Source organism: Carlito syrichta, unplaced genomic scaffold (genome assembly GCF_000164805.1).
Source record: "Carlito syrichta isolate Samal-C Ts95f unplaced genomic scaffold, Tarsius_syrichta-2.0.1 Scaffold315082, whole genome shotgun sequence".
Taxonomy (NCBI): Eukaryota; Metazoa; Chordata; class Mammalia; order Primates; family Tarsiidae; genus Carlito; species Carlito syrichta.
The window spans coordinates 108,964-132,986 of record NW_007259178.1 but is presented as its reverse complement, the minus strand read 5'-3'; the positions used below and the strand labels follow the sequence as shown (position 1 = coordinate 132,986).

At 41.6% G+C, this 24,023-nt stretch overlaps 1 protein-coding gene and 1 pseudogene across 6 annotated transcripts in view; one reads left to right on the top strand and one right to left on the bottom strand.

Annotated features, from left to right (window-relative positions):
* The window catches only part of ELAC2 (elaC ribonuclease Z 2), a 28,657-nt gene extending 12,002 nt beyond the window's left edge, over positions 1 to 16,655 (bottom strand). For 3 of the 5 annotated variants that reach the window (XM_008072281.1, XM_021706039.1, XM_008072282.2), the window contains exons 1-11: positions 16,313 to 16,655; positions 15,629 to 15,679; positions 15,113 to 15,183; positions 14,258 to 14,322; positions 12,681 to 12,738; positions 11,780 to 11,848; positions 10,136 to 10,255; positions 9,168 to 9,226; positions 2,496 to 2,554; positions 2,328 to 2,400; positions 1,554 to 1,666 (exon numbers count right to left, since the gene is read on the bottom strand). In XM_008072281.1, the coding sequence (XP_008070472.1) occupies positions 1,554 to 1,666; positions 2,328 to 2,400; positions 2,496 to 2,554; positions 9,168 to 9,226; positions 10,136 to 10,255; positions 11,780 to 11,848; positions 12,681 to 12,738; positions 14,258 to 14,322; positions 15,113 to 15,183; positions 15,629 to 15,679; positions 16,313 to 16,539 (965 nt within the window). In that variant the 5' untranslated portion in view covers positions 16,540 to 16,655. The remainder of the gene's footprint in view (positions 1 to 1,553; positions 1,667 to 2,327; positions 2,401 to 2,495; positions 2,555 to 9,167; positions 9,227 to 10,135; positions 10,256 to 11,779; positions 11,849 to 12,680; positions 12,739 to 14,257; positions 14,323 to 15,112; positions 15,184 to 15,628; positions 15,680 to 16,312) is intronic. The other 2 variants (XM_021706041.1, XM_008072283.1) reach the window with 2 other exon arrangements.
* On the top strand, positions 7,670 to 8,290 carry LOC103274867 (annotated as a pseudogene). The gene has a single exon (XR_505279.2). The product of XR_505279.2 is annotated as a deoxyuridine 5'-triphosphate nucleotidohydrolase, mitochondrial pseudogene (transcript).
* Positions 16,656 to 24,023: the final 7,368 nt, after the last annotated feature.

Genomic DNA, 24,023 nt, shown 5'->3' with positions numbered 1-24,023 from the left:
CCTGAGCACACCAGGTCCCAGTGCTGGGCCATTTCCTTTCAACATGGGGTTCCTCTAGCAGGCAAGCTCCACTCTGGGCCTTTGGTCTGCCTGGCCTAGCCTTTCTCAGTACTGTGCTGCCGTCTCAGGCTCTTGTCCTCTCCATTCACAGGGGTCAGACCTGCAAAGCCAGACAAAGGCTCTCCCTGCCTCTCCTGCTCCCTCTCTCCATCTCTCACAGGCACTTCATCCAATAAATCTGTACCTCCAATGCCACCTTGATATCTGCCGTGGAACCTGAGAAACCCACATGGAAAATGAAAATCACCTGAAATCCCACCACCTAGAGAGAAGACCACTAACATGTTGCTGTGTCTGCTTCCAGTTCCCTTTAAATACTCACAGTAGCTGTTTTTATTTATCCCGACCACCGCCATCACTCACACGTGCAAGGCTCTCAAATGACATCTCAGTCAGTGACTTGAAGAAGCTTTGCTGCCCAAAACTTGATTAAAACACAAAGCCTGTGCCACCAGGAACCTAATTCATCCAGAGAATAAAGCGGACCCAGGAAGAACTTCTAACACTCTGACTTGGAAGGGGTGAAGCAGCCCAAAGGATTTGTTATGCAAGGAGAATAAAACAAGTGAAAACATATAAATAAAAATGAGGAACAGGAAAATATAAATAAACCATTAAGAATGAGGGAAAAAATTAAAACACAGACATGCAGGTCAAAGATTCTACCTGGTATTAAAGCAAAACTACAGAATTGGCTAACTTTTTTGGAGGACAAAACAGAGTTGCACTTGGGCCTGAAAGATGTTTGCAGGTTCAGATCCTGTCCCTTAACACAGACTCTTGACCAAGATGGTCTCAGATACTCTGACCTACTTCATTAGTTTCAATGCAGGCAAGTGAAGAAAATTCATATAGTTAAAAATAATCTAAATAATAATTTAGGGCATTAATGAGAATGTAAGAAAGTTATAGAACCTATTCTAATTAGAACTCCTAAGAGTTTTAGTTAAGGCCGGATGTGGTGGCTCACACCTATAACCCCAGCACTTTGAGAGGCCGAGGTGAGAGGATTACCTGAGCCCACGGGTTTGAGACCAGCTGGCAACTTGGTGAGACTTCATCTCTACCATAAATCAAAAAATTAGCCAGGCGTGGTGGCGCATGCCTGGAGTTCCAGCTACTTGGAAGGCTGAGGCAAAAGGATCACCTGAGCCCAGCAGGTCAAGGCAGTGGTGGCTGTGAACGTGCCACTGCACTCCAGTCTGGGTGACAGAGTGAGACTCCAACTCAAAAAAAAAAAAGTTTTAGTTAATTTCCTAGTTCTCAGTGGTTTCTAGTTTAATCCAAGGCTCTGTACACCACAAAACCCACTACCAATAGTAACATAAATCCTGCCAGTAGGACTGACCCTAAGGTAGAAAAGTCCTGGCCTCCGCATTTCAAGCCCAGGCAATGGGCCTTCCCAGAGACACAGTTCTATATACAAGATGCCTCTGTCAATGCTGGGCTGGGCTTCAGCTCTCACTTCTCCCACCCCAGGCACCCCTCATTACCTCTTAAAGGTGACATTCTCACAGATGGGTTGAATGAATCCTTCATCCGGACATTCTACCACAATAAAAGCAAGACCAGGATCTGGAGGAGTACAAATCTCTTCAGGCAAAATCTGCAAAATCAAATAAGCCAGCTCACTTGGGTCATGACACTATCCCAGAACAGTCACAGCTCAGCAACCAAATTGAACCACCTTGAAGGCAACTAACTGCTAATATTATGTATCCCTATGCAGCAAGCTGAGAAAGGTACACAAAGCACAAAACCACCTTTAAGGATCACCACCTACACCCTTACTGCTCTCTGTTTATATTTAATTAGACAAGCAACTAGCTTGCAAAGACACTTCAAACCTACAGTGGCCAGGAAACAAGGTATTAAGGTTCTCTTCAGTCTGTGGCCACTGATACTAACATCCTTAGAAGCCAGAGAAAACATCTTGATAAAGAACAAGGTGACATTCTATTGGGCCATGCACCCATCCTACGGTGTCTGTTGCTCAACGATACCCTGAGCTCAAGCACAAGGGAAAGCATCCATCCTGTAAGGAGGAGGACCACCAGATCCTAAATGGACAGGCTACAGAAATGTTTGGACACAGCAGTGCTGACATGGTAAGAGCCTCTTTTATACTTAACCAAGCGACAGATGTTCAAGCTGTTCCACTTCATTCCAAATTGGTGTCTATAGGGCCTGAACCAGACAGTGACTCTGTCCAATGTTCCAGGCCCTCCTTGTAACTACTGAGTCATCAAGAAAACCAGGCATCTCACCTGTCTTCCTTCATAAGTGACACTTTTCCCGTCCTTGACAGCAGCAATGATGGGAGCGATGGCAGCCGTCCCACTGGAATGAAAAGGCAAGCGTGCTATGAGCTGAGTTTTCTTGAAGGACAAAGCAGTGACCTGCAAGTCCCCAATACCTTCTCCCCTGACACTCACACTGGGAGGCCCATCTCCTTTGCTTTGAGCACCAAGAAGTTTCCTTTCCTTAAGTGAAGCTGCAACAAAGAGAACGTAAATGTGAATGCAGTGGCTCATGAAGTGTGGTTTTAATCAACTTTTCTTCTATCTTTCTGGATTTTTAAAAAATTAATGCTATTTTCCCACAATTCAAACAAATACAGCTTACTACTTTCAGAAAGTATACATATTCTTAAGTCACTTATTTTTAAATGCTTTAGTAATAAAAGCTGAATGACTTAAAACACAGTGCTTTATTTCTGAGCACTAAACTCATATAAATTTAATAAAATGTGGCTCATTTCCATATCAAAGTTAAAAATAAGTATCCGTCAAGTATCCTTGAGAAGAAACACTGTTCTATCATTCTATACTTATCAATAATAGCTAAAGGAGCATCACCAGAATACTGTCTAATAGAACAATGACAAGCAAATTGCTGTGTAATACCATATTCCAATGACAGTGGTAGGCTAACAAAAGGATGAGTGGGGTTTTTTTTCTTCTGTACTTTTCAATTATTTGGCAATATAGTGTCACTGCTCTTATATTGGAGAAAAAATATAATTAAAGAAATATCCAGCCGGGCTCAGTGGCTCAGCCTGTAATCTTGCGCCTTTGGGAGGCTGAGGTGAGTAGATTGCCTGAGCCCGCGGGTTCGAGACCCGCCTGGGCAGCGAGACCTCATCTCTACAATAAATCAAAAAATCAGCCGGGCGTGGTAGCGCATGCCTGTACCGGCTACTTGGAAGGCTGAGGCGGAAGGATCACCGGAGCCCAGTAGGCGAGGCTGTGGTGGCCGGGAGAGGCCACTGCACTCCAGTCTGGGCGACAGAGTGAGACTCCAACTCAAAAATAAAAAAAAAAAAAAAAAAAAATCCAATATGCTCTTATTATGTTAGCAGGGCAAACAATAATCCTATCACAAAACTTCATAATTGCCATACTGAAAAAAAGATTGCTGTCCAAATATTTTTGGGCTCTACATATTTCACATACAATAACAGAAAAAAGTTAGAAATGATGTAAGATGTTAATAGGTCTTTGGGTATTGAAATATATTTTTCATTTTCTTCTTTAAATTTTTCACATACTTTTGGCGATTTCTTTTAACTTCCTGAAGTTAAGTTAGCCTTAGGGTCAAGACTGAAATTTGGATGCTAAAGTCATGTGTTTGAGATCCTAGAATTTTCCACCTTGAAAAACAATGTACTAGAGGAAGGATTACAACTTCAGTGTGTGCATAGCACATAAGACAATGCAGTTCTGCAGACATCTTTAGATAATTAAAAAGCACTGTTATAACCAAACATTCTCTCCTTACACCCAAATGGGTCTGAGGATGGTAACTGAATGTTTCTAATGTTTAAAAGGCATTTGCAGACCTAAGGCAGGAGAAAGCCATCTCTCCACAAAATCAATTCAACCCATGGAGTTTGTTCCCCTCTGAGGAATGCAGAGTATTTCCAAGACTGAGGAGAACCAGAATGCAGCTAACAAGGCCCTACACAACAGCTGCCCAAAGCCCAAGCTCCCCTATCAGATGTGTTTTCTCAGGCCCTCATGCCTGGAGTCCCCCAGAACGTGAACTAGCTCAGCTTTACTGCCTTCTAAAACTGCAGCCAAGAACAGCACATTATTTAGAAGAGGAAAAAGGGGCTACAGGCTGACCCAGTGAGAACAGCCCTTAAGAGCAGCAGCAGACAAGCAAGGAAGGAGACAGAAAAGCCAGGGCAGGCAGCTGGTAGCTCCCAGAACAGCTGCCTAATAACAGGGCAACTGCCAGAGTGTGTAAGAGTGATCTGGATGAAAATTTCCAAACATATTTTAAAATCAGTATTATTACTTTTTTCTTTTTTATTTTATTTTATTTTATTTTTGAGTTGGAGTCTTACTCGGTCACCCAGACTGGAGTGCAGTGGCTGCTCCTGGCCACCACAGCCTCGCCTGCTGGACTCTGGCGATCCTTCTGCCTCAGCCTTCCGAGTAGCCAGAATTACAGGCATGCACTACCATGCCCAGCTGACTTTTTGATTTATTGTAGAGATGAGGTCTCGCTGCCCAGGCGGGTCTCGAACCCGCGGGCTCAGGCAATCCACTCACCTCAGCCTCCCAAAGGCGTGGGATTACAGGCTGAGCCACTGAGCCTGGCTACTTTTTACTTTTTAAAATCTGGGCCCATCTGGTTCAACATTTGCAAGACCATAAACGTAATTAAATACATCAACAGATGTAAAGACAAAAACCACATGATTATATCATTTGATGCAGAAAAAGCTTTTGATAAAATCCAGCACCCCTTCTTGATAAAAACCCTTGAACATCTAGGCATAGATGGAACATACCTCAAAATAGTAAGAACCAGCTACTAGAAATCCACAGTCAACATACTGCTAAACAGACAGAAATTGGAACCATTTCCCCTAAAAACCAAAACAAGACAAGGATGCCCACTCTCACCCCTTCTTTTCAACATAGTTTTGGAAGTCCTAGCTAGAGCAATCAGACAAGATAAGGAGATCAGGGGTATCCAAATAGGAAAAAAGAAAGTCAAGTTATCCCTCTTTGCAGATGACATGACTCTATACCTCAAAAACCCAAGAGAATCTGTCCAAATATCTCCCTGCACTGATAAAGGATTCAGGCAAAGTCCCAGGGTATAAAATAAATGTGTAAAAGACAGTCACATTTCTATATACCAAAAATAAACAAACAGAAACCCAAATAAAAAGCACAATCCCATTTATAATAGCCACACACAAAAAATTAAGTACCTGGCATTTTCCTAACCAGAGATGTGAAAGACCTTTACAAAAAAAACTACAAAACACTGCTCTAAGAACTCAAAGATGATACAAACAAATGGAAAAATATTCTATGCTCATGAGTTGGAAGAATCAACATTGTTAAGATGTCCATCCTACCCAAGGCAATCTATAGATTTAACACAATACCCATTAATTAACAGCAGCATTCTTCTCCGACCTGGAAATGACAATACAGGAATTCATATGGAAACATAAATGACCACAAATAGGCAAAACAATCCTCAGCAAGAAAAACAAAGTGGGCCAGGATCGGTGACTCAGCCTGTAATCCCGTGCTTTGGGAGGCCGAGGTGAGTAAATTGCCCTGAGCCCGCAGGTTCGAGACCTGCCTGGGCAACTTGGTGAGACCTCATCTCTACAATAAATAAAAAAAATTAGTCGGGCATGGTGGTGCATGCCTGCAGCTCCAGCTACTTGGAAGGCTGAGGCAGAAGGATCGCCGGAGCCCAGCAGGTCGAGGCTGCAGTGGCCGGGAGTGTGCCACTGCCCTCCAGCCTGGGTGACAGAATGAGACTCCAACTCAAAAAGAAAAAAAAAGAAAAACAAAGTGGAAGGTATCACACTTTCAGATCACACTTTCAGACTTCAAACTTTACTATAAGGCTAAAATAATCAAAACAGCCTGGTATAGGTACAAGAACAAGCATATGGACCAATGGAACAGGATAGAGATTCTGGAAGCAAAGTTTCAATTTCTCAACCAACTCATCTTTGATAAGCCTCCAACAACAACCACTGGGGAGAGGAGAACCTATTCAGTAAATGGTGCTGGAAAAACTGGCTGATCACATACAGAAGATTGAAACAGGAGCCCTACCTATCACCATACACAAAAACTAACTCTAAATGGATCAAAGACCTAAATGTAAAACCTCAAACTATAAGAATCTTAGAAAATTCAGGAGACACCCTTATGGAAATTGGAACTGACAACCAATTCCTGACCAAAACTCCAAGTGCCCATGCCATAAGAGGTAAGATAGGTAAGTGGGACCCCATCAAACTGACAAGCTTCTGCAAAGCCAAAGAAACCTGGAAGACAGCCCATAGCCTGGGAAAAAAATATCTGCCAACTATATATCTGACAAAGATCTAACATCTAGAATCTACAAGGAACTCAAACGTGCTGAAAAGAAAAAAAAACAGTCCCTTACAAAGTGGGCAAAAGACATGAATAGATATTTCTTAAAAGAAGACACATGAGTAGCCAACAGATACATGAAAAAATGCTCAGCCTCACTAGTCATCAAAGAAATGCAAATCAAAACCGCACTGAGATACCATCTAACTCCAGTCAGGATGGTCATCATCAATAACTCAAAAAAAAAAAAACAAAAAAACAGATGCTGGAAAGCATGCAGGGAAAAGGGAACACTTCTACACCGTTGGTGGGAATGGAAACTAGTACAACCTCTGTGGAAAACAGTTTGGTGATTCCTAAAAGATATAAAAATTGACCTTCCATACGACCCCGCAATCCCCAACTGGGAATATACCTGGAGGAACTCAAATTACTCTATGAAAAAGATACCTGCACATGGATGTTTATTGCAGCATTATCCACAATAGCAAAAACATGGAACCAACCGTGCTGCCCATCAAAACTGTACTGGATAAAAAAAAAAAATGTGGTACATATACACTATGGAATATTACACAGCCATAAAGAAGGACAAAATTATGAACTTCACAGCAACTTAGATGGTCTTAAGAGTCTATAATACTGAGTGATCTATCACAGAAACAAAGAACTGAGTATCACATGTTCTCACTTATAAGCGGACTTCGAACAATTATTGTACTATTATAAGAAAAGGATTGGCTGCAGTGGGAAAATGCCAGGTGGGGAGGGAGGTGGGATTGGCAGTAGTGGGAAACCCGCAGAGGGGGTGCATACCTCATCAACAAGGATACCTGCATAATGAACATTTGTATACTTAACCCTCAATTGTATCCCATGTTTAAAATAAAAAATTTTTTTAAATTAAAAAAAAATCTAAGCCCACAAAAGAACAATAAAGTCTTTTCACATATCAGAAAAAATTTTTTGTTGCAGACTATATTATAATAAAATTTTAATACAAAGTCCTATAAAGCTTTAGTCAGACCTTACAAATAGCTTACTGTACTAAAAATCTTTAATGGAGCCGGCTCGGTGGCTCAGCCTGTAATCCCAGCACTTTGGGAGGCCAAGGTGAGTGGACTGCCTGAGCCCACAGGTTCGAGACCTGCCCGGGCAATTTGGTGAGACCTCATCTCCACAATAAATAAAAAAAAAATCAGCCGACCTTGCGCTCTTATTCCCTCCGCTGGTCTTCTCTCTCGGCCATGCCCTGCTCTGAAGAGACCCCTGCTATTTCCCTTAGCAAGCGGCCCCGGCCTGCGAAGAAGGGCGGCATGCAGCTCCGCTTTGCCCGGCTCTCCAAGCACGCCTCGGCCCGACCCGGGGGTCCGCACGGGCCGCGGGCTATGACCTGTACAGTGCCTATGATTATACAATACCACCTATGGAGAAAGCTCTTGTGAAAACGGACATTCAGATAGCTCTTCCTTCTGGGTGTTATGGAAGAGTAGCTCCACGTTCTGGCTTGGCTGCAAAACACTTTATAGATGTAGGAGCTGGTGTCACAGATGAAGATTATACAGGAAATGTTGGTGTTGTACTGTTTAATTTTGGCAAAGAAGAGTTTGAAGTCAAAAAAGGTGACCGAATTACGCAGCTCATTTGTGAACGAATTTTTTATCCAGAAATAGAAGTTCAAGTTTTAGATGACACTGAAAGGGGCGCAGGAGGTTTTGCTTCCACTGGAAAGAATTAAAATTTATGCCAAGAAGAGAAAATGAGAAATTGTACCTTTTTCTTAAAAATAAAGTGTTTTTGTGTTTTGTAAACTTAATGGTTTTACCTTCTAAAAATATTTAATTTGTTATGATTAAGGAAAGAGTATCTTTGCTGGGATCACATAGAAACTTTCTTGTGTTTTTATTCTGTTGATGGCTATACGTAAATCTACTTTGTGGTGACCTAATGCAAACAGTGTCTTTTTAAAATCAAATGTCCATCAATTACAGACAAAAAAGAAGCCTATATTATTTAATTCAATAAATGATACTTCTTCAGTAATATATTTTGCTTAAATTGCTTTAATTGTAAGCAATATTTCTTATTCAATAATTATTTCACAAAAATTATAGCATAAACTGAACTAAAAGAAATAAAAAGAAAGGTTAAAGTTAAAAAAAAAAAAAAAAAATCAGCCAGGCATAGTAGCGAGTGCCGGTAATTCCAGCTACTCGGAAGGCTGAGGTGGAGGGATCACTGGAGCCCAGCGGGTCAAGGCTGCGGTGGCCGGGAGCGGCCACTGCACTCCAGTCTGGGCGATGGAGTGAGACTCCAACTCAAAAAAAAAAAAAAAAAAATCTTTAATGGAATTTGACCAACTTCAGAGTCGCAGATCTATGTCTTGTGAATGCAAGCTAATATCAAAATCAATCTGATGTTAGATACTAACCACTGCAGGGAAACAAAATAAACTAAGAGTTAAAAGAGTCTGAATGACGACACAAGGGACTTGAAGGAAAACAAACACAGCTGCCTTCAATGATTTTTGAATTCTAAGAGGACAGATCACAGACAAAAATAACACATACAGATACTGACAAAGCATAGAAAAGAAAAAGAAGTTAAAGATTTTGATTATCTGAGTTTCCTCTTAGCTCAGGCAACTTAGGAGCTATAACCTCATATTACTGGGAAAATGCTAACCAAAGGTCACCTGCCAAGCTTATGATCACTTACCACACTCTGCAAAGGCTCTCTTACCTTACAGACAAAGGCTACCACCAAGGAAGGGTCCCTGCCATTTCTTTTCTGGCTAACACCTGAAAAAAAAAACACATCTGATTATACAAAGTAAATATGAAGGTTGCAAACATCACAAATTACTACCCGATACCAAATTTCACTTCACATAAAAATTAAATGGATGCTGCCGTCCCATCACAAAGGTTGAAGACACTAGTATGCTCAAGCATACTTTTGTTCCTACTTAAGTTGAGATGTGTTTGGTTACATAAAACTCTAACCAGAAAAATGTTAGAATGGCAAGCAAAATTTTTAGGACTGGAGAAGAGAAAAAAAAATCAAAATGTGCTTTATAAAACATATAAGAATGTGTGAAATAACACAAAAGCTAGAAGGCTTGGAGAGAAAATGTGGGTGTCAGTCTTCACCCAGTGTCATCCAAAAAATGGTAGGCCTTTTCTCAGTCAACAGACAAAACCTCAGGACAGAAACAGGAACTCCCAAGCTTTGCCAGTGCTGTCCTATTAAGGATAACAGACTCCTTAAGCAGTCCACCTCTTTAGATACATCTTATCTTGGTCTTTTAACTCAGTTTTTCAGGTTGTCATTCTAGAAGAAAAGGTGCAGATCCATTCATTGATTTGACTGTTTTCAGTTTTGCAGTTATAGTTCTGCATTAATAAAAAACATAAATGCCCTCTATACAAATCAGTTTGCCAGACCCTGCTCTCTCCCCTCTGGAAAAAATGAACAGTTTAGGGCCTACCCAGGCCCTGGTAGGATTGGTCTTTAAAACCCAGGACTGCTACCTTTACAACAATCCTTCTCATGCTCCCCACAAGTCAAGTCATAATGTGTCCAGGAAGAAGTATCTATTTTATATCCATGGTTTTCTTATAATAATGATTCCAACTTAAGAGTATTACGAGGCAGAAAATTAAGAAAACACAGGTCCTTCTGTTGTCCCATTTTGCTTATACTACTACCATGAGGAAGGTGCTGCTCGTTTCTAGTCAATCCACAGTCTGAGGACTGCTCTGGACTGAGTCTGTTGAGAGGCCTTCCCGGACTCTGCGAAGGCTGGTGCTCTCCATACCTCTGTTCACCTGTTCAGTACAGGACAGCAAGTTAGACACTGTACAAGGTGAGCTCACAGCCAAAGCCCAGATGTTCACACACAGGGATGCCAAAATGCCAATTAAGTCAGCACACCTTTTACTGCAGTAGTGAATAATTAGTTACCCGTCTGTCTGGTCTCCGGGCTACATGTATGTCCTCCTATTCACCTTTATGTTTCTGCTGAGCTCAGAGCCTTGACACAGTACAAACTCAATAGTGTTTGTTGTTGACTAAATAACTTGCAGGGTATAGGCATGCTTATTCATTATCATGACTCTCACTAAACGTGTAGAGGTGCAAAGGGTACCCATCTCCAGAAAGAGCATAAGTCTGCAGTTAGTTAAGTCTTAAGGTCAAGAAAAAAAATTACTGCTCTAAGAAGCGGAAGCTCAGCTGCTGGTCTCAACAGAACCCCTGCTTGCTCCTTCTTCATGTATGTTCATTCATTCAGGGACCACTGGGCTCCCAAAAACACAACAGTCAACAAAACTGAGCAAGTTAAGCATTGATCACATGATATGCACCATTATGTGTTACAGAAGGAAGAAGGTGCCAGAAAGGAACAACAGGGACACAGCACAACTCAGGCTGGAGGTGGTGGTGGGAGGGGTCAGATCTGACCAGGAGGAGTGAGCCAGGCAAGCAGAAGGCTTCAGCCTGGTCACCTCACTGGCCCGTGACTGCTCATGCCACTGCTCCAGCCACACCCCTGCTGCCTTCTCCCCAAGGGTCAGTAACCCTTATCTCCCTTCTTTGGCCTTTGTTGGGTGCTTTCATCTGTAAGCCTTCAGCACTTAGCAAAGCATCATACTAGTTATCACTGCCAAGAAAATGTCCCCACTGCTTGGTATTCTCTTCACATGTAGGCAAAACCAGACACGGGCATTTTGATTATCTGGGTTTCCTCTTGGCTCAGGCAACTTAGGAGCTGTAACCTCATATTTAGCCAAACTCAAGGATGAGACTGACATGAAGACTGACCCTGTTCCTAAATAAAAACCATATCATCTGGTCCTGGTACCTGAGGGTTTGTAGGAGCTCCCAACACCTAACAATATTTTTTAAAAAATTTTTTTTTTTCTTTTCCTCAGAATACAAGAATAATTTTTTATTTCTTTTTATTCTTCTAATGCTTCTTTTAGGTTGCTATTATCAGTGTCTATTTTAAAATATTTATGTGTGCAAACATCTCTAAAATCCTCATCAAGAGGATACTTATGCTTGTGGCAAGCCCCAAGCAATGAATGAGCAAATCTGAGTGCAATATATGTTCTGACAGCACTTGACTATGTAATATTCCAAAGCATAATTACTATCTATTATATGTGAGTTAAATGTATCTGTCCATAAAAATATAAGCTACTTAAAGAGAAAGAAGCATTATCTTAATTCCTCAGCTAAATTTCCTAATCATGCTCAGAACACAAAACAGTTCAGTTTCCATTTTCACCCATATCTTCCTTATTTAGAATCTACACCCAACACCTAGAAAATCTGGCTTTCATACTCACTATATATGGGGATCTGGTAGACTGTCATGGTTTCATCCTTATATTCTGGTGCAGAGTGGGGTCGCACAGCTATAAGAAAACCACACAATGGGTAAAGACAACTGTGAAAATTAACTCTCCAGATAACAACCAATAGGGAACTGAATTGTCTCCAAATTTTGGTGGGACTCTGCCACTAAAACCAGAATTTCTGGGTAGACTGAAAGTTGAAGGAAATAAACAAAAGTGTAGTTCATCAGCTAAAACAATTACTACAGCCAAATAAAAACGCATGCTATAATCATTAGTAACTATCCATTAAAAAAAAACAAACCAACACAGAGGTCCAAGTTAACAAATAGGCTTGTGAGACCAGAGAATCTAGAACCTCAACTATAAGAGCCATTACACATTTAGAAACAAAAATACTAGTGTTTCTACAAAAGAGCATTAATAAGCCAAAGATGCACACTGGCTCCAGGACCAGGGCCTCCTGGCATCATCAGTGAGTATTCTTCCATCAAGAGATTGCAAGCCTCCTGACACAGCTGGAACTGAGGTTCAGAGTACAGAGTTGGCCACAAAACCTTTACAAACCTCTGCTCACACCCCTCTTCCTCCTACAAGGAATTCAAGGCAATTTGACTGGGGAAGGAGCCTTGGTGCCTGAAGGGAGACTGTCACACAGCATGCACGCAGCCATCTGTCAGTTTTTAAATCACTCCTGCCTACCTGGCCCATATTTTTGCAGCCATGAGGAGGGGGCAAAGAAAATGCAACAGACACTATCTTAAAAATCCATCTCATAGTGATGAAGCAATTGATTTTAAGGTTGGAGATGTTTTCAATGGATTCTAATTTGAGAGGTTGGGGCATATATGAGTAAAAAATAGCAGATAATGAGTCACAATCAAAGACATACCCAGGTCTATTCCTTTCAATGGACCAGAAAATATTTTGATTGCTTCTAGGTATTTTTCCTAAAGAAAAAAAAGAAGTGAACAGTTATGGTTAAACAAATACAGAACACAGCACAGTACTCAAGAGGCATCAACAGGTATCTGCATAAAACAAGCTTTAATTTAAAGTATTTTATCAAGGGTTCACTCCAGTTAGATACCAAGGATTTAGCAGTGAAAAAGAAATGGAATCCTTGCTCTCCTGAATCCACTGGAGACAAAATGAAACAAATGATAACAGAAACAACTTAGTAGCAATTATGCTACAGCGCTTACAAGAAAAAGCAGAGGGATAGGATCCAACTTGTCTGAAGAGAAGGGACAGCTCTGGAGTAAACAACCTTCTAGCTGGCCCTGCAGAGTTAGAGGGAACTCACAAAAGCCCTGAGGTGGACAAGGACTTTGGAGGGCAGGGAGATTAGAGGAACTTTAAGAGTTGGTCCCTGCAGCTGTAGCTATAGCTCAGCAACAGGTTCAGATAGAAGTTTATGTGTAAGGGCCAGGGCCTTACAGGACTGGCAGACCACAAGTAAGCTGTTTAAATTACAATGGGGAGCCCGTGAAGGATTTTAGGTTGACAGGTGACACTGCATTTCTGTCTTAAAGTTATCTCTTGGCTGCTGTGTGGCAGATGGACTGCAGGGAAGCAATGAATATGGGAAGCTATTATAGTAAACAAGTGTATAAGGCAGAGATAATGAGGGCCTCAACAAGATGGAGACAAATGGATGGATTTCAGACTTTATTTTGGGGACAGAATTAACAGATCTTGGTGACTTTCTTCTTAAGAACTGAAAAATGAACTATCACATTCAACAGTTTTAACAATATACACACGACTTCTCAACAGTGTAATAAGCTGGCTTGAAAGGTAAGATGTCAGAAATTTAATAAATAAGTAAAAACCAAAGCTGCCATTTATCGTAAACCTACTTTTTTTTTTTTTTTTTTGAGTTGGAGTCTCACTCTGTCACCTAGACTGGAATGCAGTGCCGCTGCCGACCACTACAGCTTCTACTTGCTGGGCTCCAGCGATCCTTCCACCTCAGCCTTCCAAGTAGCTGGAACTACAGGCGCGTGCTACCATACCCGGCTAATTTTTTATTTATTGTAGAGATGAGGTCTCGCCAAGTTTCCCAGGCAGGTCTTGAACCCGCGGGCTCAGGCAATCCACTCACCTCGGCCTCCCAAAGTGCTGGGATTACCGAGCCCAGCCTACAAACCTACTTGATGCCAAATACCTAATAAAGTGATTTGTTGCTTTACAAGTTATATCTTTTTATCTTTAATAACTACTCTATGAAATTGTATAGTCATTTTATAGATGAAGAAGCTGAGGCTCAGAAAGGTAAAGTAGCTCATTCAAGGTCACATATTTAATTATTAAGTTTTGAACTCAAGTCTTTTAACTTGGAAAGTGAAGTATTTACTACCAAGTTTCTCTGAAGGGCAGAAGACTCATTTGCAGAAACGTAAATTCTTGTTACTAACATTAAAAAGTAAGGGGTAGATTTTGAAAAGTAAGTCAGGAGAGACTCACCAGTTGTGGAGGTCCAGAAAGTACACACTTTGGAAGCCCAGTTTCCTTTAAAGTAAGAATCATTCCTAAAAAGAATGCATAAAATCAGATCTCTCATCAACTTAATCTGATCACTGCCAGGGAGAGCACCTTGTACTAATCTAGCTACTTATCTACATGTCTTCATTCCAGCTTCTAAACAGTTATCAGGGAACATGCACAGTGCAGAAGTGATGCTAGCTAGAGGTATTAGGGGACACTAAATTTTCCTCAAATGCCTCTAGAATGGGAGGACACTACAGTGAGAGCGAGGCACCCAGTGTGCAAAATTTAAGGAGGTGCTCATGCTCAAAATCATGCAAGTGAAGGGATGGCCTTAAATTTTGTACCTAGGTGCCTCACTCGCCTCACCATTGTCTCAGCCCTGACAACAGGGAGCAGTCTGATACTCCACTCCTTCCTATCAACACCACCAAGCTTACAGAATTTTTCTACAACACAATCCTGACATTCTCAGCTGATGAAGAAGAATGATGACGTAAGCCAGACGGTGGGTATCTGCATGTGGTTGCTGATGGCCTCGGTGTTAAACATGTTTACTGTAATCACCACCACTACAGTCTCCAGTTTTCCATCACAAAACTCTGGCCCAACAACTCAAGAAATCAAGTGGATGAAAACACTTGAAAGCGGTATCCATGTTAAAATCTATTCTTTTGAGTCTCAGTTTTTGATGCCGTGTGCTGCAACGAACTGGACTGGTATAAAAAGAATTTCAGTTCCCCTGGACTCAAAGGTGGGCAAAAAAAGGGGTCAAGCAGCTCATAATCCCAGAAACTTCTCACCAGCCTCTGATTCTGAAAAGCATATACTCACCACACAATCCCCCAACATTACACCAATGCATTCGTGTCAGGAATATGTTGTCCAACCGAGCAACCTTCAACCTGAGAAAGAGAAAATATTTGAGCAGGATAAAATGGATTGTCCAAGGACCACTTCTTCTGTTATAAAAACACAGTGGCAGCTGAGCATGGTGGCCAGACCTGTAGCTTTAATCCCGGCAATTTGTGAGGCTGAGGCAGGAGGATTGCTTGAGTCCAGACCAGCCTAGGCAACACAGCAAGACCTCATCTCTACAAATCATTAAAAAATTAGCCAGGTGGGTGGTACATGCCTGTAGTCCCTATTCAAGAGGCTGAGGTGGAAGAATCGCCTGAGCCCAGGAGGTCGAGGTTGCAGTGAGCTGTGATTGCACCACGGTACTCCAGCCTGGGAGACACAATGGGTCCTGACTCAGAGAAAAAACTCACACACAAACACACACTGGCCTCTCAGTCAGCTGTCAAGCTCCATAACCATCTCTACTTCAAAAGCAAATGACTGACTCACTTGTGCTCCTGCATGAGTCGCTGAATGCCTTCTCCACAGTTGAAGAGATACCTGCAAGACAAATGTTGCACAGGACACTCAGAAAATTCTAGTCTGTAAAGTCTCTCACACCAATTAGATGCTTTGTTGCAGACTTTGGGGAAAAGAAAAAAAAAATTAAAGATCCATGCTGCACAATCAGACCACATTTCTACTATTAGGATGGTGGGTTCTGAACCCTCCTTAGCAGAGGCGACGGGCAGTAGGGGTCTGTGTGGGTTGGTGCTGCAGCAAAACAGGTCCCCTCCTCCATCAGCTCCTCACCAAATCAGTCTACCTCCCACGCTAACTATGAGGCCCTCGCCTTGGGGTGCACTGAAGGGGATACCACTCAAAGCGTGCTCACAACCAGCCCAAGTCCCAGAGGTTGGGAAAGCGATGCTTAGAGCCAAGTCTGAAGTTCTGCACCGATCCCCGGAAATCACGAGGATAAAGAGATGTAAGGAATCTAGGGTCTCCCACCCACTAAAACACCAACACCGCTGCAACACTGAAATCCTACATGTGTCAAAAAGGAAAAACCGAAGCCCGAGGGGTGCCGAGATGCTCCAAGGCTGCCCAGCACGAAGGACTCGGCGAGGAGGGATGGGTTCGGTAAGGAGACGCCGCGGAGACCAGGTCAGACTCCGGGCGCGGCGCACTGACCGGTTATACTCGGAGAAGACATAGAGCGCGGCGCCCGCGTCCCGACCGCCGGACGCCACCACCTGCAGGTACACGGTGTTCGGGCCCCCAGGACACCCCGACGGGCCGCGCTTCTCCCGCGTGCGCAGGTGCCGCAGCGGGTCCTTGGGCGGCCGCTGGCGGCGGGCGGATCCCTGCGACATGGTGCGACCGGCCGCGGACCGCAGCAGCGAACGAAGCGCCCACATGCGACCGACTCCACCAGAACTGAGAATGCAGCCGGTCACCTCCGATCGGGTGCCTCAAGTACCGCCCCTTCGCTCCGCGTGGTGGGTCCAGCCAATCATCGCGCTCCGAACCGAGCCACCCGCCTACGCGAGGCAGCTCACCCAATAGAAAGGAGCCTTACCGCTCGGGATTTATCAATTGGCAGCAGCCATAGAGTAGAAGAATACTAGAGCGTCACAAGCGGCTCAGTCCCTTAGCCCTTTCCGGCTTTCCAGTGTCAATTTTTTACGGAAACTGTCCTCCTCCTGGGGCGGGACTTCCGCGAGCGCAGGCCCAGAAAAAGCAGTAATGGGAGTTTGGAGTCTCGCAGAGTCCGGTCTACACCAATTATAGACTGTCCCCTACGTCATCACCTCAGATTTTCGGTTTATTCCTGTTTGTGGCGATTGTGAGGGTTAAATGTGAGGAGATAAATTGCATTGAGCGGTAGCATAAGAGATTTTGCTAATTTTATGTCTGTTGTAATTTGTATGAATACATGTTACAAGTGATCGTTCTTAGTGACTTTTGGAAAGAAAAGCAAATATAGCTCAGGGTTAACAGAACAAACCCTGGAGCAAGAGTCTTGAGTCATTTATTAGCTGAGTGATCTTGACCTCTTTGAGCCTCTATTTTCTTATCTGTAAAATGAAGTGGGGGGAGTAATAACAGGACTTACTTAAGATATTTAGAACTTAATCACCTAATAATATATTGACAGCTTTTCAAGTGGCACTGGCACAGAAGAGGCACTCGCACAGACGAGGCACTCAAAAAATGGTAGAAAATTAAAGAAAAAAAAAATGTTTCAGCATGAATAAAATATTCGTTGACCAGGGACATCACAGGGGCAGATGTCCCAATAGCCCTTTGGAAAGCAAAGAAAACCTACTAACCCTTTATGTAGCTAATGAGGATTTCTCTCTCAGAGAGATCTCAGTTAAAGGCACTAGAAATGCAGGGAGCTCCCTTAAATGGGGAAGAGAATTTACCTGGAAGCTCAGCTCCAATATGAAACTGGTTCTATAGAAGATTATCCCCCACTGTGTGAAAACATGTTTTACACTTAAAGTAGCCATCCCAGTGAGGGTCAGGAAAACTCTGCTTATCTATTTTACACATTTACAGGGCTTACACTGAAAAGATTATGATACCACCATTCCCATAAGTATTCAAAATAAAAGCAATACTTTTTTAAAAACTGCTTTAAAAAGTGTTAGTACAATAAAACACTGATTTTTTTCCCTATGATAACTATTTTGATTTTTTTCTAAAATACCAAATTACACACACACACACACACACACACAAATGTTTATTCTTCTGTTTTATTGCTGTTCTGGTACATATATCTCTGTTGGGTAATCCCAAACTGCTTATTTCTTACCTCAGAAATACAAAAAGAGTCACTTATATAAAATTCTAATGGCTGAGTGAAGGAACTGGGGAAGGCTTGAATGAGTTATCAGGTTGTTTCTAGGGGCCTGGTATAACTTTCTGCACTGATACTCTGGGTCATATTTTTATTCCTGGTATATGAGGACAAAAGCTAGGACTTCTTCAATCTAAGGTTATACTGGAATGTAAATTCCATGAGGACAGAGTTTTGTCTGTCTGGTTCTCTGTACCATTCACTTCTAGGACAGGGCCTGACTTATGACAGGCAATAAATATTAGGAAATTAGGAAGAAGCCAGTAGCTGAAATGAGGTTATCCTTGTGCAATGGAGCAGGGTCTAAAAGTCAACAAAGAAAACAACAAATGTGTCATCCAAAAGGGATTGGTTTGGCTGGTACCTCCAAAAGGATAAGCCATAGAGTCAGAGACAGAAAGGTGTCTCCCAGTCTTGCTGGAATAAAAAGAGCCAGACCACCACAACAGCAGAGAAAGTAGAAATTGAAGTGACAGACTTCCAGAACACAATACTGGCAATTAATATAATCCAACCACTTCCTCTTGCTTTGAGTCTTTTTTACCTGTTCATTTTGTATATAACAACCTCAAAATCCAGTGACTTGACACCACTTTCAATCATTTTGTTACTCACGGTTTTGGTCACTAGAGGTGGCTTGTTCTACTCCTTGCAGTGGCTCCCGGGGAGACTCAATGGAAGTGGAGTATCCAACATGGCTGCACTCACAAATGTGGGGCCTGAGTGCTGCCTCTGGGCTAGGGGGTGCCTTGTTCCACCTCCACGTAGCCTCTCCATCCATGTAGAATTTGTATTCAGTAGTCAGGCTGAGCTTCCTTGCGTAGAGGCCAGCCTCTAAGAGGACGAAGTGAAACAGAAGCACTTCTGAAAGGATTAGGCCCAGAAGTCAAACCAAGACACAGAGAGTACCCACCCAGATTCAAAGGGAGGGAAAATATATCCTGCCTCTTGAGGGGAGAAACATCAAACTCATGCTGTAAAAAACAAACAAACAAACAAAAAACCCACTTGATATGGAAAAGTCTAGGCTTTGCTGGACAGAACTCTCTGATTATTTCACAAGCTCCTATGAAGGTGCAGCTACAAGGCAGAATGAACTGCCTAATGAACGCTGGCATGGGTATACTTTCATACATGTGCAGTTAGAAATGTGTAGTTTATAACTTGACTTCCTGTTATACACACTTGTAAGTATGGTTGCTATGAGTATGTCCTCTCATCTCTGACCGTCTTTTGACTTCATTCATAAACCAAATCTCTGTACCTACAATGCTGAGGCAGATCCTGGGTCTCCAGGCTCCGGTGATCTGACTAGGAGATGCCTACTTTGGGGTCGTCTTATATACCCTCTGGCCTTTCCCACACATACATTCATTCATTTAATCATTCAGCCAACACATACATATTGAGCTTCTACCAGGTCCTAAATACTGTACTAAAACCTTGGTGTACAGATATTCATAAGACCAGCAACTTCTTCTCCTCAAAAGCTCATAAAGTTTATGTCTTGGGGACTGGGATGATGTCCTGAGGCACACAGGAAAATATGATAATGGAATGAGGATAGGAATGCTTTTGTCTTCATTGGGTTGAAAGTGTTCCATGTTTAGACCCCTAGAAACCAGACAAGTCCAAATTTGCTGGCCACAGTGAGTCTGAGGAAGAATCTTTAAAGCAAAAGTTATTTTGAAATAAATCATGTACTCTGCCAAGAGCAAATTACATTTCCCTCAAGTCCCTGAGTGGGTTCTCAAACTATTTATAACTAAGAACTTTGAAATGATTCAAGCAGGAATTTCTCAGCTAAATCTAGCGACTAGATTCTAATAGAACTGTCATATTGTCCCTCTCTCCTTTCATGCAGGTAAGAACCTTCTGCAGGTGCATAACTGGCTTATTGATCTAACTCTTTATAGTAGACAATACTTCATTTAACACTCCTAACAATACTGCTACAATGAAATCATTATCCTTGCTTCACAGATGAGAAAAACAAGGATCAGAAGCTTAATAACTTGCTTAATAATTTCACTAACCTGGAGGACTAACCAATGATGGTGAGGCAGGCATACTTAGCATAGCATATAGATTAGATGTAATTAGGCAAGTTTTCCTAAGCAGATCTAATTTAGATAACTGGGGAACAGGATGGTTAAGCATTTCAATGTCTGATTGGTATACAACCTTTATCCAACCAGCCAGGCATATCAGATCTGATCACCTTGCCCACTGGACTGTGGAACAACCAGTGTATTAAATCACAGAAACAATGAAAAATTACTCAAAACAGAGCTATGTGTTCCAAGAAAAGCCCAAATCTAGTTAGGCAGCAACTTCCATTATGTAAAAGGTCCTTGTGACATTAAAATGTTGAGAAATAATAATCAAAATTTGTGATCAAATATCTATAGTCCTCTTAGCTTATGGAATAGGTTGCTTTATCATCATTTTGGGCAATATAGAAAGCTTCCTGCTAACAGCAAGCAGATGTGTCCTATCCTCTGAGATACACATGTTCTTTAACATGGTTTCCTCTGTAATAAACTTTCCTTTAAACTATAATTTGGACTCACTCTGAGAGTCTTTTCTTCAGTGAAGTCAAGAAGTCATGGAACAACTACACTGCACACCACATGACATCAAAGGGGTGCAGGGAAATTCATCCCAAAATATGACTTTCTGACCTTCCTGCCCCCACCTTGGTCACAGAGAGGCTACTTCCCCTCTCTGTTATCTCATTATCTATTGCAGAAAAGAAAAGCAAGATGTAACCTAACCTGAGCAAACCTTCTTACAAGTATAATGACTGTCTCTAACGATCCTTTAAATTTCAAAGATAACTATTTACAAGTCATTCTCTATTTTACCCACCCATTCCTTGTTCCAACCATATGTTGTACTCAATAGGATTCCTCTTCTTCCCCCTCCCATAAGCTGTTTTGCCAGAACGCAAATGCTCATTCATCCTGGAACCTTGAGATAGTATTTAAGTTTCTGTAACCCATTGGACAGTGGGTCTTCATTCTAAAGGCTCCCGTTTATACACTGATAAAAGAAAAAAAACTTAAGACAATTGCATTTAACTGACTTTAACTGAGCAAAGAATCAGGCAGTCTTTTGAATCAGAGTAGGCTCAGAGACTCCAGTGCACCCATGTGGTGGAAGAAGTTTTATAGACAGAGAAAGAAAAGTGATGTGTAGAAAATGGAAGTGGAGTACAGAAACAGCTGTATTGTTTACAGCTCAGTGTTTGCCTTATTTGAGCCCACTTTGAACAGTTGGCCACTTTTGATAGGTCAGAACTTGGTGATTGGCACAAGAGTAGGTTAGTCTGTCTACATATCCAGTTAGGTTACAGTGAAGGGTTACAAAGAAACCTCTGGGTCAAACTCCAAATAAGCAAGGAGGCAGCTTTGGGCTAAACTTCATTTAACAATATATTAAATAAAATTTGTATACCTTTTCTTTTATTAATCAATCTTGCCTTGGCCAGTGAATTTTCAGTGAGCCAACAGCCATGGCCCCACAGCAACACGAATGACTTTTCATAGTATGGGAATAAAAGTCTGGTATTTTTGGCCTAAGCTTGTTATTCAGAAAGGGTCTTAAGTTGAACTTTTGATAGTACTGTATTTCTACATGAGATTATACACTCAATAACAGGAATACTTTGGCAAGAGTGAATAAAGATGCTCTTCATACAACTTTAAATGTGTATACTCTTACAGAACCATACTGTCTATACCAGAGGTCAGCATACTAAGAACTGTGGCCAAATTCAACCCATAATGTTTTCATGAATAAATTTTTATTCGAACATATCCATGCCCCAAAGTTATAGATTATTAACAGCTGTTTTGGTGCTATAACAGCAGACTTGAGTTATGCTGACAGACCAAATGGCCCACAAAGCTTGAACTACTCACTATCTAGCCTTTTGCAGAAGTCATTTGCTGGCCCCTGATCTATCTCTACTATGAATTAATTTTTAAAATAAACCTCAAAATTATCTTGGAATAGCAATATTCTGTTGCATTGTTGTTTGTGTTTAAAGTACCAATTGTATTTTCAAACATACTAGTTTCTTTTTTTTTTTAATACAGTCATTGCATATACCATGGCGGTTCCACAAGATTACAATGGAGTTGAAGATTTCCTATCACCTAGTGACACTGTAGTCTTTCTAAATGAGACAGGCATAGTTAGCATAGCACAATTTAGATGTAGTTAGGCAAGTTTTCTCAGACAGGTCTAATTTAGACAACTGAGGAACAGGGTGGTTAAGTATTTTGTTGTCTTTCTTATCAGTACACAACCTTCACCTGATCAGCCAGGCATATCAGACCTGACCACCTTGCCCATTGAAATGTGGAGTTACTAGAGCAGTAAATCACAGAAACAATGAGGAATTACCCAAAGAATAGAGATATGATCTTCTAAGAAAAGTGCAAGCCTAGTTAAGCAGTAACTTTCATTATTTAGAAGGTCTTTGTGACCTTTGAAGGTTAAGAGATGGTAATGTGATCAGAGATCTGCAGTCCTCCACTCTTAGCTTATGAAATAGTTTTACTTAATCATCATTGTAGACAATATATAAAGCTTCTTATTAAAGGCAAATACATGTCCTTTCCTCTAAGGCTGCCGCATTTTTTTTTAATTGAACGTGTTTTTCTCCCTATACTAAATTATACTTCAATTCTCCCTGTGACTCACTCTGAAATTCTTTTCTGTAGTGAAGTCAAGAAACCATACCTACAACACCCAACATCATCTCCTCTTTTTTTTTTTTTTTTTTTTGAGTTGGAGTCTCACTCTGTCGCCCAGACTGGAGTGCAGTGGCTGCTCCTGGCCACTGCAGCCTCGGTCTGCTGGGCTCTGGCGATCCTTCTGCCTCAGCCTTCCCAGTAGTCGGAATTACAGGCATGCACTACCACGCCTGGCTGATTTTTTAATTTATTGTAGAGATGAGGTCTCGCTGCCCAGGCGAGTCTCGAACCCATGGTCTCAGGCATTCCACTCATCTCAGCCTCCCAAAGGTATGAGATTACAGGCTGAGCCACCGAGCCCGGCTTCATCATCTCCTCTTAATACAATGCATTCCTCTTGTGTTTGTGGTGACATTGGTATAGACGAATTTATTGTGTTGTTAGTTGTATAAAGGTACAGCACATACAGTTATGTACATTGCATAATTGATAATAAATGATAGTGTTACTAGTTTATGTATTTAGCAAAATAGGCTTTCTATTATTATTTTAGAGCTTTATATTATTTATTTTTTAAAAAAGTTAACTGTAAAACAGCATCAGGCAGGTCCTTCAGGAAGTATTCCAGAAAAAGGCATTGTTACCATAGGAGATGGCAGCTCCAAGTGTGTTATTGTCCCTGAAGGCCTTCCAGTGGCATAAGATGTCGAGGCAGAAGACAGGGATACTGTTGATTCTGACCTCTTGTAGGCCTAGGCAAATGTGTTTGTTTGTGTCTTAGTTTTCAACAAAACAGTTTAGAAAGAATAAAAAAATAACTTTTTAAAAATTAAAAAAGCTTGTAGAATAAGAACAGGAAGAAAGAAAATATTTTTGGACAGTTGCCAGATGTGTTTGTGTTTTAAGTTAAGGATTATTACAAAAGAATAAAAAATTTAAATATAAATTTAAAAGGCAAAAAAGTTAGAGTAGGCCTGGCTCGGTGGCTCAGCCTGTAATCCCAGCACTTTGGGAGGTCTAGGCGAGTGGATTGCCTGAGCCCGCAGGTTCAAGACCCGCCTGGGCAACTTCGCGAGACCTCCATCTCTACAATAAAGCAAAAACTAGCCAGGCGTGGTAGCGCGTGCCTGTAGTTCCGGCTACTTGGGAGGCTGAGACGGAAGGATGGCCAGAGTCCAGCAGGTCGAATATGAGGTGGCCAGGAACGTGCCACTGCATTCCAGTCTGGGTGTCAGAGTGAGACTCCAACTCAAAAAAAAAAAAAACAAAAGTTAGAATAAACTATACTTAATTTACTATTGAAGGAAGAAAACTTAAAAAAAATTTA